Source organism: Medicago sativa, chromosome 2 (assembly GCF_051527215.1).
Source record: "Medicago sativa cultivar Bolivia chromosome 2, Bolivia_mono, whole genome shotgun sequence".
Lineage (NCBI taxonomy): Eukaryota > Viridiplantae > Streptophyta > Magnoliopsida > Fabales > Fabaceae > Medicago > Medicago sativa.
In genome coordinates, this window is record NC_140750.1 from 55,106,713 (window position 1) to 55,117,624 (window position 10,912).

General features: G+C 33.2%; 4 protein-coding genes across 5 annotated transcripts; all 4 read right to left on the bottom strand.

Annotated features, from left to right (window-relative positions):
• Positions 1–1,446: 1,446 nt before the first annotated feature.
• LOC146949015 (fruit bromelain-like) lies at positions 1,447–2,921 on the bottom strand. The gene is made up of 2 exons (XM_085741490.1): positions 2,427–2,921; positions 1,447–2,141 (listed from the first exon to the last, which is right to left on the bottom strand). Exons 1-2 carry the CDS (start codon positions 2,878–2,880, stop codon positions 1,549–1,551), a joined length of 1,047 nt encoding a protein of 348 aa, XP_085597616.1. The 5' UTR covers positions 2,881–2,921; the 3' UTR covers positions 1,447–1,548.
• A 1,663-nt stretch (positions 2,922–4,584) lies between these two features.
• LOC146949016 (uncharacterized) lies at positions 4,585–5,367 on the bottom strand. The gene has a single exon (XM_085748469.1). The coding sequence runs from the start codon at positions 5,365–5,367 to the stop codon at positions 4,585–4,587; it is 783 nt and encodes a 260-aa protein (XP_085604595.1).
• Positions 5,368–5,449: 82 nt separating this feature from the next.
• Positions 5,450–6,340, bottom strand: LOC146949017 (uncharacterized). The gene has a single exon (XM_085748470.1). It carries the CDS (start codon positions 6,338–6,340, stop codon positions 5,450–5,452), a length of 891 nt encoding a protein of 296 aa, XP_085604596.1.
• Positions 6,341–8,378: 2,038 nt separating this feature from the next.
• LOC146949018 (proteasome subunit alpha type-7-like) lies at positions 8,379–10,241 on the bottom strand. Of its 2 annotated transcripts, none has more exons than XM_085741492.1 (3): positions 9,757–10,238; positions 8,680–9,094; positions 8,379–8,415 (listed from the first exon to the last, which is right to left on the bottom strand). In XM_085741492.1, exons 1-3 carry the CDS (start codon positions 9,927–9,929, stop codon positions 8,404–8,406), a joined length of 600 nt encoding a protein of 199 aa, XP_085597618.1. In that variant the 5' UTR covers positions 9,930–10,238; the 3' UTR covers positions 8,379–8,403. The 2 variants fall into 2 exon arrangements, with proteins under 2 accessions (XP_085597618.1, XP_085597617.1); XM_085741491.1 differs by lacking the exon at positions 8,379–8,415 and adding an exon at positions 8,445–8,612 and having other exon boundaries at positions 9,757–10,241.
• Positions 10,242–10,912: the final 671 nt, after the last annotated feature.

A 10,912-nucleotide genomic window follows, 5' to 3' on the forward strand; every position in this document is an offset into this window, starting at 1 on the left:
TTTTATTATTAAAACATCAAATTAAGAAGAATTTTATGATTTATTAGTTTCTGACAACCCAACAAATTGTGATTATCCAATTCTAACCGGCCCTTGTTTTTAGCACACTTGTCATTTAGCATTATTGATGATTCATAATTATTAGTCACCATTTATAGATTTTTTTTTTTTACAAGAGAAAATTTAATGCATTTCATTTAAAATAAGAGTAGAGATACAAGATGAAATTCAAATGAGAATACAGAAATGAACATGATATGGAGCTATCCTAGGTAAACCATGAGTAACTTTGTTGGTTTTTTCAAACTATTTTCTTTACTTTAATATTTAATTTAATGTTATTTTAAATAAATTATGGTCTTTGATTTATTGAGTCAATTTTGTGCTTATGCTTTCAATCACCCAACTAACTAAACAATTTTAAACACAATCCGGGTTGAGACAATATTCTTTCACTATTATTACTGAAACAATTGTGTACATTTTCCGAAAGTCAATCCATTATTTATTCGTTCTGAGCCATGTTCTTGATCTTTTGTAACATTAACACACATTAAACAAGAGTTTGAGCAGAAAAAAAATTTGGTATCAATTGAATAAATTAGAACTCATAAAATATATGGTTCAAGTAGATATGAAGGTAATTCATCTTCAACCCTAATCCAGAGAAATTTAGCTCCTCATAGTAACAAACATTAAACAAGAGTTTGAGAAATTATAGGTTCAAAAATAATCACTAGAAATCTTCAATCATGTAAAAAATAATAATTGTTGTTATTTTAACAACTCACCATTTATCATGACACACCCACAAGATTTACCATATTGATTATATATTAACTAATAATTAAATTTACTCGCTTCTAACTCTTTAGTTAAATATTAACTAATAATTAAACTTACTCGCTTCTCACTCTATAGTGAATGGTTCACTTTAGAGTAGTTAGATATATACTCCAAATGACATGGTGACATGTTGTGCGTATCTATACTTCTATATTATATATAAAGAAAGTAGACTCTTTTGAACTGCCTTTTTCTTCTTCTAGTTACACTCTAAAACAAATTTGAGCATAAAAATAATATTTTGTTGGTTTCATTCAAAAAGATAAGAATTTATATTATAGTAGTTATATTTTTTCAAAAGATGTTATATTTGTTTTATTGTTGGTATCGTTATATTTTTTCAAAAGATGTTATATTTGTTTTATTGTTGGTATCGTTGAGAAAGATAAATATAATTTATTACAATATGAAGGTGCAAAATATATATTACCTATAACTATAATCTTAATCAAAATTTCTTAAAAAACAATTGTTTGTAATTTATATACAATAGCAAGAAGAGCGGATAGACGATTACAAAGTACCCGTCTAAACGTTAGTATATATAAAATAAACTAAATGATATGTTAATCAAGAAAATTAAATATATAAGACATTCAGTAATGCTAATTAATTAATTATTTATTTCTTTTAATTTGAGACAATTTCATATGACATGTCTTTATTGAAAGGTCACTAACACATAGTGGTCCCATAAAAAATTTATTCTAAGACCGGATAGTAAGATTGTACCATATTAATACCACAAACAGAATTACGAGAATTACCTTGCCTTTTCACTCTCATGTATCCATTCTCACCCCAACCTTCACCCCTCCAATTCTTAATCAACCAATATGCGTTTTTATTTTCCCCTCCGTAACCAACTATCGTAACAGCATGATTTAGTTTGAGCTTGGGAAGGGGTTTACATGGTCCAGTACCAAATATTCCTCCTTTGTAGTCAGCAAAGTTTGTGTTAGTTTGAATTCCAACTGCGACCGGTTGATTTGCGACGGCTTCTAGTAGGCTTGTTTCACCGGGTGGTACTATTGCATAACCTTTTATTTTTGCAGTACGTTTTATTTTGTCGTTAAGGCAGGTGCCTTGTTTATCTTTGTACGGATAATCGGCTTCTGTTGCTATTTCATTCTTTGCAATATAATCAAATGCTTTATGTAGGTGACCTCCTTCACAACCAAAATTATTTTTGTCACAGTCTACCAATTCTTGAGATGACAATGACATCAAATTGTGAGTTTTGATTTGTATAATTCCTTCTACAGCAGCTGCTGCCGCGAATGCCCAACAACTTGCTATGATTAAAAAAAAATATCAACCACACAATATGTTAATTAATTAGTACACTAGTAGTACATGATTTGATCAAATTTAAAGAGAATATAATTTATACATACTATGTGTGCTAATGTGTAATTAAAGAAAATTGTTTGAGAGGTGATAGTTTAGTTATAATATTAAAGAAAATATAATTATATATACTATATGTGCTAATGTGTAATTAAAGAAAAATATTTGAGAGGTGACAGTTTAGTGATAATAACTTGACTTTGTAACCTCAAGAGATTATTAATTATTACCACAATCGCCTTGCTCTTTGACATTAGTGACAGCTCCACTCTGTCTCCAATCTACAGAATCTGGAATTCTCTTTCTTTTCTTTAGTGATGAATTGGTAGTTGAAATTTTGCTCACATTCAGTATAGATGAGTACTCTACTTTGCTTTGAAATTTGATACAAGAATATTTAGCAACGTACTCTTCATCAGTTAAATCTGAGTATTGATTCAGACCCAACTCATAAGTCGCATTTCCATCACGGTTGAAATTCTCTATGTATTCCAATTTCTCTGCAAAAATCTTGAACCGTTTCTTCTTCTCAGCATCATCTGCATAAGTGCGCCCGAATTCTTTCATCCATTGCTCGTGTCTCATTTCAGTAGCAAGAGATGATTCCAACACAGTTCTGGACATGGTTTGATATGCACATGTCCAAAATGTGAAGAAAATAGCTATTAATATAATATTCTTCATGTTCAAGTATCACTTCAAATGATATTGGTAGTCGTTGTGTGAAGGTAAACATGTGATATGTTTATTTATATAGTACTTTTTTAAGTCAAACAATCCATTAATTTATTATTCATGGTCAACATTATTTATTTATTTCAAACAAATATACTAATTTTAAACACCATAGTAATAAAATTATCCCCATCTAAAGGTTTTTTAAATCTTAAATATCATTTAAAATTAACCATAATCATATTTTACAACTTTTTAGTGTCATAACATTTAATAAAAAAGATGAATAACAATATTAATAATAATACTTTTCGGTCTCTATGATGTCATTAAATATTAAAATATAATAACATAATAAAAGGTAAATAGTAGCCAAACTTGTTATTGAATACTTTATACTTAATAGAAAAGTATTTCATTTAGTTTTATAATATAATATTTTTTTAAGGGATGATATAATATTGTTTTATTACAATACACGTAATTATAATTTAATTTTAATAAATAGATAATCATGACCATTATATGTTATTTGTGTGATAAATAAAATATTATATAATTATTTAAATATTAAATTTATTCTCTAAATCCTAAATGTATGTTTTTGTAGCTAAGTTAAGAGTAATAACATGCACCAAAATGTTTAAGCAACATTCTAATCATGTTGACACCCATACTAATTTGTGGAGTGAATGACATTTAAGTAAATTAGAGGTGACGGTTATTTTATGAGGTTAATGACAACTTTGTGGAGTTGCTAGAGTAGAAGTAATTGGTAAAAAGGGAGAATTAAATGAATTAGAAATATGAGAGTTAATTGTTAGTAAGAATAAGTTTGAGCCCAATAGATGTTAAGTTAACTAAGCCCAATAGAATGAGTATATAGGCTAGTGTTAGTCATAACCGTAGATTTGACATTCATTTGGTAGGTTCACTAGAAAGAGGCAAAGTGATAAGAAAATTGCTTTTATGACTGTAGATATTTTCTAATAACACATAGAAATGTCTAAAATACCCCCCGGCAGAAGTTAACTACCGCTGTGCAAACTGACAGCAAAAAAACAGTGCAGTCTGCAATGTCATTTCCAGCCATTTTCGGTCTTTTTTACCTGTAATTTCAAACGGCAATTCCTCATGAAATAACACCGATACAACAACATCCAGAAATTACAAACAACAACATTTCATAATTTATCAATGATTTGGTAACATTACACAAATACGTTAACGTTACACAATTGTTTGAAATTCGCCAAATTTTCCACATTATGCAACACATTCACTAATAGTACATTAATTTATAATAAATGCGAGATATATATATATATATATATAATTCATTAAAGGTTAGTTACATCTTGGCCACAAAAAAAGGACTTTACATTATATATCCCAACAAAAACACGTCGGTGTATATCAACAAAAAAAAGGACGAACACCGACAAAAAGTGTCAAATTTCATCTAATGAAATTAAATCATCTAAATGTTCCACAAGATCTTCGAATTCTTCATTTGCTTTAACCGGATTGTCAAATAAAATTAGATTGTGTTGGTTTGAATATTTTTTGGATGATAACGATTTCTCTCCTCTTTCAAGATTCATGAGTGTTTGGAAACGATCGTGTTGATCCAAAAATTCATCTTCCAATGATGCCGCCTCTTTCCTCTTGTGATTATTCCACTCCGTGGATGATGGAGGTAGTGGGCATCTTTCAACGAAAGAAGAACAAAATGATTTGGGAATAAACCAAGACACATGATGTGGATTTTCGGGTTAACTGGAGGCCTACCTCTAATTGGGAAAAAAGTCTCTGAGATTCCAATATCAAGGCTAGTATCTCCACCACCGACCTATTGTAATAAGTTGCAACGATGTGACCCATATCCAGCAATGTCAACCATTTATTGAGAGGTGCAAAACCACTACCATTTTTGGGAGGATGCAACCCATTTAAGGTGTAGTTATAACGGCCCTCGTCCGTATATACCCACATGTAGTCATTCTTATGTTCTTTCATCTCTTGAATAAGTGCTCTCCGCACCATAACATGACTTTCTTCCGTCAAACCCAAGGATTCGGCTATAGCCCTAAACCCACAATTCCCATCGCCTTTAACATCCACAATTTTCTCAATATATGGTCTCATGAATTGTGGCATGTAATACATTGGATTCGATGGATCATAAGTTCTTGGAACCAAGATAGGCTTTGGAACCAGAACCGGAGTTGGCGTTGGAATCGACGAACGTGGAGAAATGCCAAGCAGAGCACGTTTTCTTTTAGGTTGTGCATATTTTTTTGGTGGTGAAGATTGACTTTTTGGAAATTGAGAATCAATAGTCTCCCACAAAGATGAGACCATACATGTCGATTTTGGTGTAGTTTTGATTTTTTTCTTTGCTCCTTTGGTTGGTACCTTTCTTGGAGGTGGTGGCAACATTGTGGTCTCCGAAAACGCTAACAACCGCAAACCCTCTTTGATTCCTAGTTTCATTTGGTATGGAACTCTTTTGAAACGTTCTTGAATACCACTCCACTCCTCCACAACCGAAAACAATTCTTCATTACTTTCTTCTTCACCCATATATCTTATGCCATTGCGAGTATATCTCATCCAATTGAATAGGCTTGTTGTGACGGATTTTTATAGCAATGAAGCATGCACAAGGTAGGCCATACGACGTCCTTTGAACACAACCGCATGTTTTCTTGTCCATGCACAAGGTTTTCCTAGCACCCTCTTCTTCCACAAAAATATAGTTCATGGCTTGTCTAGACATGTTACCCCCCAACCCATAGTACAAACTGACATCTTTGTATATATGTTCCAAGATCGTAACACTCCTACCAAACGATGATTGTATCTCCCCAAACTGGATTATCAACATCTCATCTATTTTTTCCCAACAAGTACCCAAATCACCCTTGGAGGTGGAAAAATATTCCTTCACTCTACCATGAGCTCCTTCAACTCTGTTCGTGGTCCTGCACCCAAGATATAACACAAGGTCTGTCCATGCCCTCACTATTTTGTCCTTCACAGTGTCCAAAATGGTAGTTTGAACATAGTGAAGAAACTTTGGATAATTCTTACAAGCATCTTGCCATTCTATTAGATTACTTGCATATAACTCTTGAGTATGAGATTCAACCAATTTTTCCCATGCATGAAATATGGTATCAACTATCTCACTATGCTTCACCTCGTCGACAAGCTTCCTTTTCCCATCCACTATGACAATCTTTTGTTTCACTTTACAATCGATGATGATTTTTGCTCCTACATTTTTTCCAACATGGAAATAACAAAGTATTGCACTACTATCAAGGAGAACATTTTCTACGGCATTCATCAAAGTCGTATCTCTGTTAGTCACTACCACCTTAGGCATATCACTATTTGGTTTAAGAAGTTTAAGCAACATTTGTAAAGCCCGAGTAAAGTTATCCTCTTTCTCTGACGTCATAAATGAAAAATAAATCGAATATGTCATATCGGTTGAGGTGACTCCAACTATTTCAAACAATGATATCCTGTACAAGTTGGTTTTGTATGTGGAATCCATTGTCAAAACAGTCGGGAAATTGTTAATCAACTTTACCCATGTTGGATAAGTCCAAAATATGTCTTGAATAGTTTAACTTTCACAGTTTTCTCTAATGAAATAAACATATTTATTCTCTTCCAACTTTGAGATTAGAAACTGCATCTCTGTCAAGTCACCCCTTTTTGCCGTTTTGAATTTATGACGTTCATTGTAGACTTTGTTGGAACAAAATGTGTTTAACAATGAACCTTTGAGAGTTTTCATGATAACAAGGTATTAAAAATTGTCAATTGGATAAGCTAATATTTGTTCAAGTGTACAGGACCATAGACACAATTTGACATCTTAAATAGGTCCTAGATGAACAAAAGAGAGCTAAGAAATCAACAAAAAGGAAGCTTAAAGCGTCTGAAGAGAAGTGCTCCTGAAGTGATGATGTCATCAGAAGCAAGTTCATCACCAGAAGCTGAAGTACATCAGGAGATGCAAGACTTAAAGCTTCAAGAGCTGTTCAATGGATTTAAACTCATCTAAGCATTGCAGAAGACTGGAAATGTAAATCAACGATTATTTTTGAATGTATTTGAAGGCATTGGATGCTTATCTTCAAAAAGCGTTGACAAAGTACAATTGTACGAAGTGTACAACAACTACCTCCACTACTCTGTGTTTGTCTCTGCTACCAGACAAGAAAAACAGCTTTGCCAGCAACGATGCTCCTTCACAATGGGAATGGATTTGAAATTGATCCTTCATTGGACAACTACCATATCAGGCAAAAGATCATTGGTGATTGATCAAAGCTTCAAACGACTCTTTTTGATGTGCTGGAACATCTCTTTCACACCTCTATATAAAAGAGTGAAGACTTAGAGATTGGCAAGGACTCAACAACAATTTACAAGTGCCAAAACTCTGCTGAAATTGTTCTGCATTCAAAGCTCACTTAGAATTTCTGTTTCAAAAGTTCATATCTTAGAAATTCTAGAGTCTTAAGAGTCTGTATCTGATTTGTATTGTAAACACCACTGATTTTATATCGAGTGTTCAACCTCAAACATTTTTCTTTGTAATTTTGTTTGATTAGAAGTCTCTTGCAGTTGTGCTTGAGCAATAGAAGTCTCTTGATTGTGTTCAATAGCATAGGAAGTCTCTTGCAGTTGTGCTTGAGCAATTTGATCAAATTATTGGCTAAAGCTGCAACATCATAGTCTCTGTCATGAATGTCGTCATCATCACTATCCCTCATCCTATCTTGTAAAGTAGTCGGGCGTCTGCACAGGAAAAGGAAAAATGAAAAGAAAAATCAAAATAAGACAGAACTCACAACAAAGAGATCACAAAACTAAAACGTAAAAGGATCAACCAAGGATTGTGATTTCACTTGAGTTACTAAAATGTAAAGGTGGATAGTCCATATTATACGTATTACATCTTTATGATAAAATATGATATGACAGAAACATAACATATATACACATCATTATCATAACTAATGGTTTCTCACATCAATATAGTCAAAATCATATATAACATTATAATTAAAACTACTTCTCTATATTTCTAATGTTATTTATTGAATATCAATCAAGTCCCAAACCCTTATTGGTCAAGATAACCGGGTCACAACACCAACCATGTAAGGATGTGGCCTACGCTGACAATTATAGTACTACAACCAATTCAACACTTCCAACAAAGACTTTATGCATGAGAAAAGAAAAAAAAAACTCCAACCTCCTTGTAAAATGTTGCTAAGGATTTAGATCAAAAAATAAATGAGAACTGAGCTTACCCACACGCCCAACGGTTAACATTCTCAACCACATTACGGTCCTGAAGCACGGTAGCTTGCCATTCACTCCACTCACTATTTTCCTGCATGTTAAGAACACCACGTTGAATATATAAGAAAAAATCTATCTCGACAAATTTGTGAGAAGCAATCTAGAATGGATTTAGGTTGTGAGAAGCGATTCATCCTAAACTTCCTCCTAATTTGCAGTCAAATGATTCTGTTAACTGTTAAGGTCTCTCACAAAACATTTATATTGCAAAGTGAAAACATAACTGAAGACACTCTTAAAAGTTCTTCCAAAGTACCACTCCTAGGTAGTCAACGTCATAAAAAGAGTAAAAGACACCTATATCTTCTAGCAAGAAAAAACCTTGCACAAGTTGCAGCAAATTCCTATATAAATGAATGATAGAATCAGATAATATTTCTTTTGAAAGCACTAAAGAGAAAATTAACTCACTTCAAGCAAAGCTCGGATAGCCAACTTCACAGTTTCCTGTCCAGATGTCTCTTTAAAATTCTTTTCTAGAAACTCAAGGATTGAATTCGAGTTTTTGCCAGTGGCATTTGCCTTCCACGCTGAAAATGTACCAGAAGGATCTGTCTGGTACAGAGAGGGAGACCCAGTGTAAGGATCAAAGCCAACGATCAAGGTGGAAAGCCCAAATGGCCGCACACCAACACTCTGTGTGTACTTCTGCTGGAGACCAGCTATGTACCGGGTAATATACTCCACAGTGCATGGATCTTCAACGGTGAGTCTGTGACTCTGGCATTCAATGCGTGCCCGGTTTATCAGGACTCGAGCATCAGCTTTTAATCCCGCACATGCAAGAGCAATGTGATCATCTAGATTAACAATCTTCCTAACCGACCTGCAAAACAAAAGCAAAACGATTGTAAACAACTCAAATCCATATTATTTTATAAGCAGTTTGGATAAACTCTTAAACATCAGCTATATAAAAAATAAAAAATAAAATAGCTTCTCATAATCTTATTTAAAAATAACTATAGATTTAGCAAGAATTTGCAATAACTATACCCGTATTTAAACAAATAGCTTCTCATATAAGCTAAAATTAGTTTCAGCATCTCAAATTTTTCAAAAGTTCTCTCCTATAAATAACAGAATATAAATACCAACAAGCTTGTTCGGTCTTTGTTGCAAATGAAACTATATAATCTTATTTCAATCAAGAAGCTATTGTAAGCTATAAACACTTATTTCCAAACTAGATCTAAAATTCTAAATACACCGCACAAAAATTGCAAAACCTTTATTTCTATTACTTTGCTAGACAGGACCTAACATATCTTATGAAGTGTTGGTGCTACCGAGTTATTTACTGACATCATAAATCACAGAACTACAACAATTAACACATCAGGATTCAAAGCTTATAACAAAATCATAGGGTAAAGAAACAACATAAAGCACGGATCACGCTTAAACCCTAAGATCCTAAACCTAACACCGAATTTGAGAAATGAAAATCAATTGCATAATTTTTTGAAGAAAAGTGTGAAACCAAACCTAGAATCTTGAAGCTTAGCGGTGGATTTCTTCTCAACACCGAGAACGATGTTATCGATACCGCGAACACCGACGGTGGCGTTACCCTTCCTAACAGCCTCTAGAGCGTACTCGACTTGAAAAAGATGACCATCGGGGGTGAAGACTGTGATCGCTCTGTCGTATCTTGCCATTGTGATATTCTTTCTCTTCTTCTTCTTCTTCTTCTACCTTTTTCCGATTCAAACCAAATCGAAAGAAGCTTTCTCTTTCTCTTTCTCTGTTTGATTGAAGGGAAGTGCGATTGAGTTCAGGGAAGGAGGCATCTTGAATTTGAGACGACCTGGAATTGATTTGGGGTGAGAATCGATTTCAGTTGAATACGTTTTTGTTTGAGAGTTGGATTGTGTGGATACGTTTTACTGATAGAGGAATGGATAAGGGAAAAGTGAAAATTTGTTTTCACATCAGGCCGTTCTCACCCACGGATGTAAAAATAAGTTAGCCAAAGTTTTCGCTCAAATTGTGAAAATGCCACCCTGTGTTTTTCCCTTCATCTCAATTATGCACTGATGTAAATGGTATATGCTATTAGGAATTCCCTTCATTTACTTATGCCAACTGATGTTAAAACTCACACTGTTATCTTTCCCTTCAGATATTTTCCATGCTGATGTGAAAACTAAAACCCCCTTGATGTTAAATGTGTATTTTGTAGTAGTGAGAGTTTCACGACATCGACAATGTCGGATCTAATACATTCAGTGGCATACCTAAGTGCTGCCAATGATGCTCGTATATTTTCTTCTAGCTCCATCTCAAGTGTTCTTACACTTGGATCATAATATATGATTGCAAGTTTACGGTGAAATAATTACATTTCCTTAAGATCTTCTCAACTTTGTGAGATTTATCAAAAAAGTTATCTTTTCTGATCTAGTAATCTTGAAACCAAGAATTACTTCAATTTTTGTCTAGGTATTTCTTATCAATGTTGTTGATAAACAATGATTTCACATAATTCATAACATGAATCTTTAAATCAAATATGAGCAAGTCGTCTTCATAGAGACATATGATCGTGCAAATATTATTTGTCACTTTCATTCACTTTATAATCATTCGATAGCATTAGAATGTCAAATTTTTCATGTCATTCCTTAGGAGTTTATTTTAG

Excerpts from the sequence above, each read along its gene's own strand:
- LOC146949015 (XM_085741490.1), bottom strand. The coding sequence starts at position 2,880 with ATGAAGAATATTATATTAATAGCTATTTTCTTCACATTTTGGACATGT. Across the intron at positions 2,142-2,426 it reads CAAAGAGCAAGGCGATTGTG|CAAGTTGTTGGGCATTCGCG; the intron begins GTAATAATTAAT and ends TTTTAATCATAG.
- LOC146949017 (XM_085748470.1), bottom strand. The coding sequence starts at position 6,340 with ATGACGTCAGAGAAAGAGGATAACTTTACTCGGGCTTTACAAATGTTG.
- LOC146949018 (XM_085741491.1), bottom strand. The coding sequence starts at position 9,929 with ATGGCAAGATACGACAGAGCGATCACAGTCTTCACCCCCGATGGTCAT. Across the intron at positions 9,095-9,756 it reads GCTAAGCTTCAAGATTCTAG|GTCGGTTAGGAAGATTGTTA; the intron begins GTTTGGTTTCAC and ends TTTGTTTTGCAG. Across the intron at positions 8,613-8,679 it reads CTATCCGAGCTTTGCTTGAA|GAATTTGCTGCAACTTGTGC; the intron begins GTGAGTTAATTT and ends TCATTTATATAG.
- LOC146949016 (XM_085748469.1), bottom strand. The coding sequence starts at position 5,367 with ATGAAACTAGGAATCAAAGAGGGTTTGCGGTTGTTAGCGTTTTCGGAG.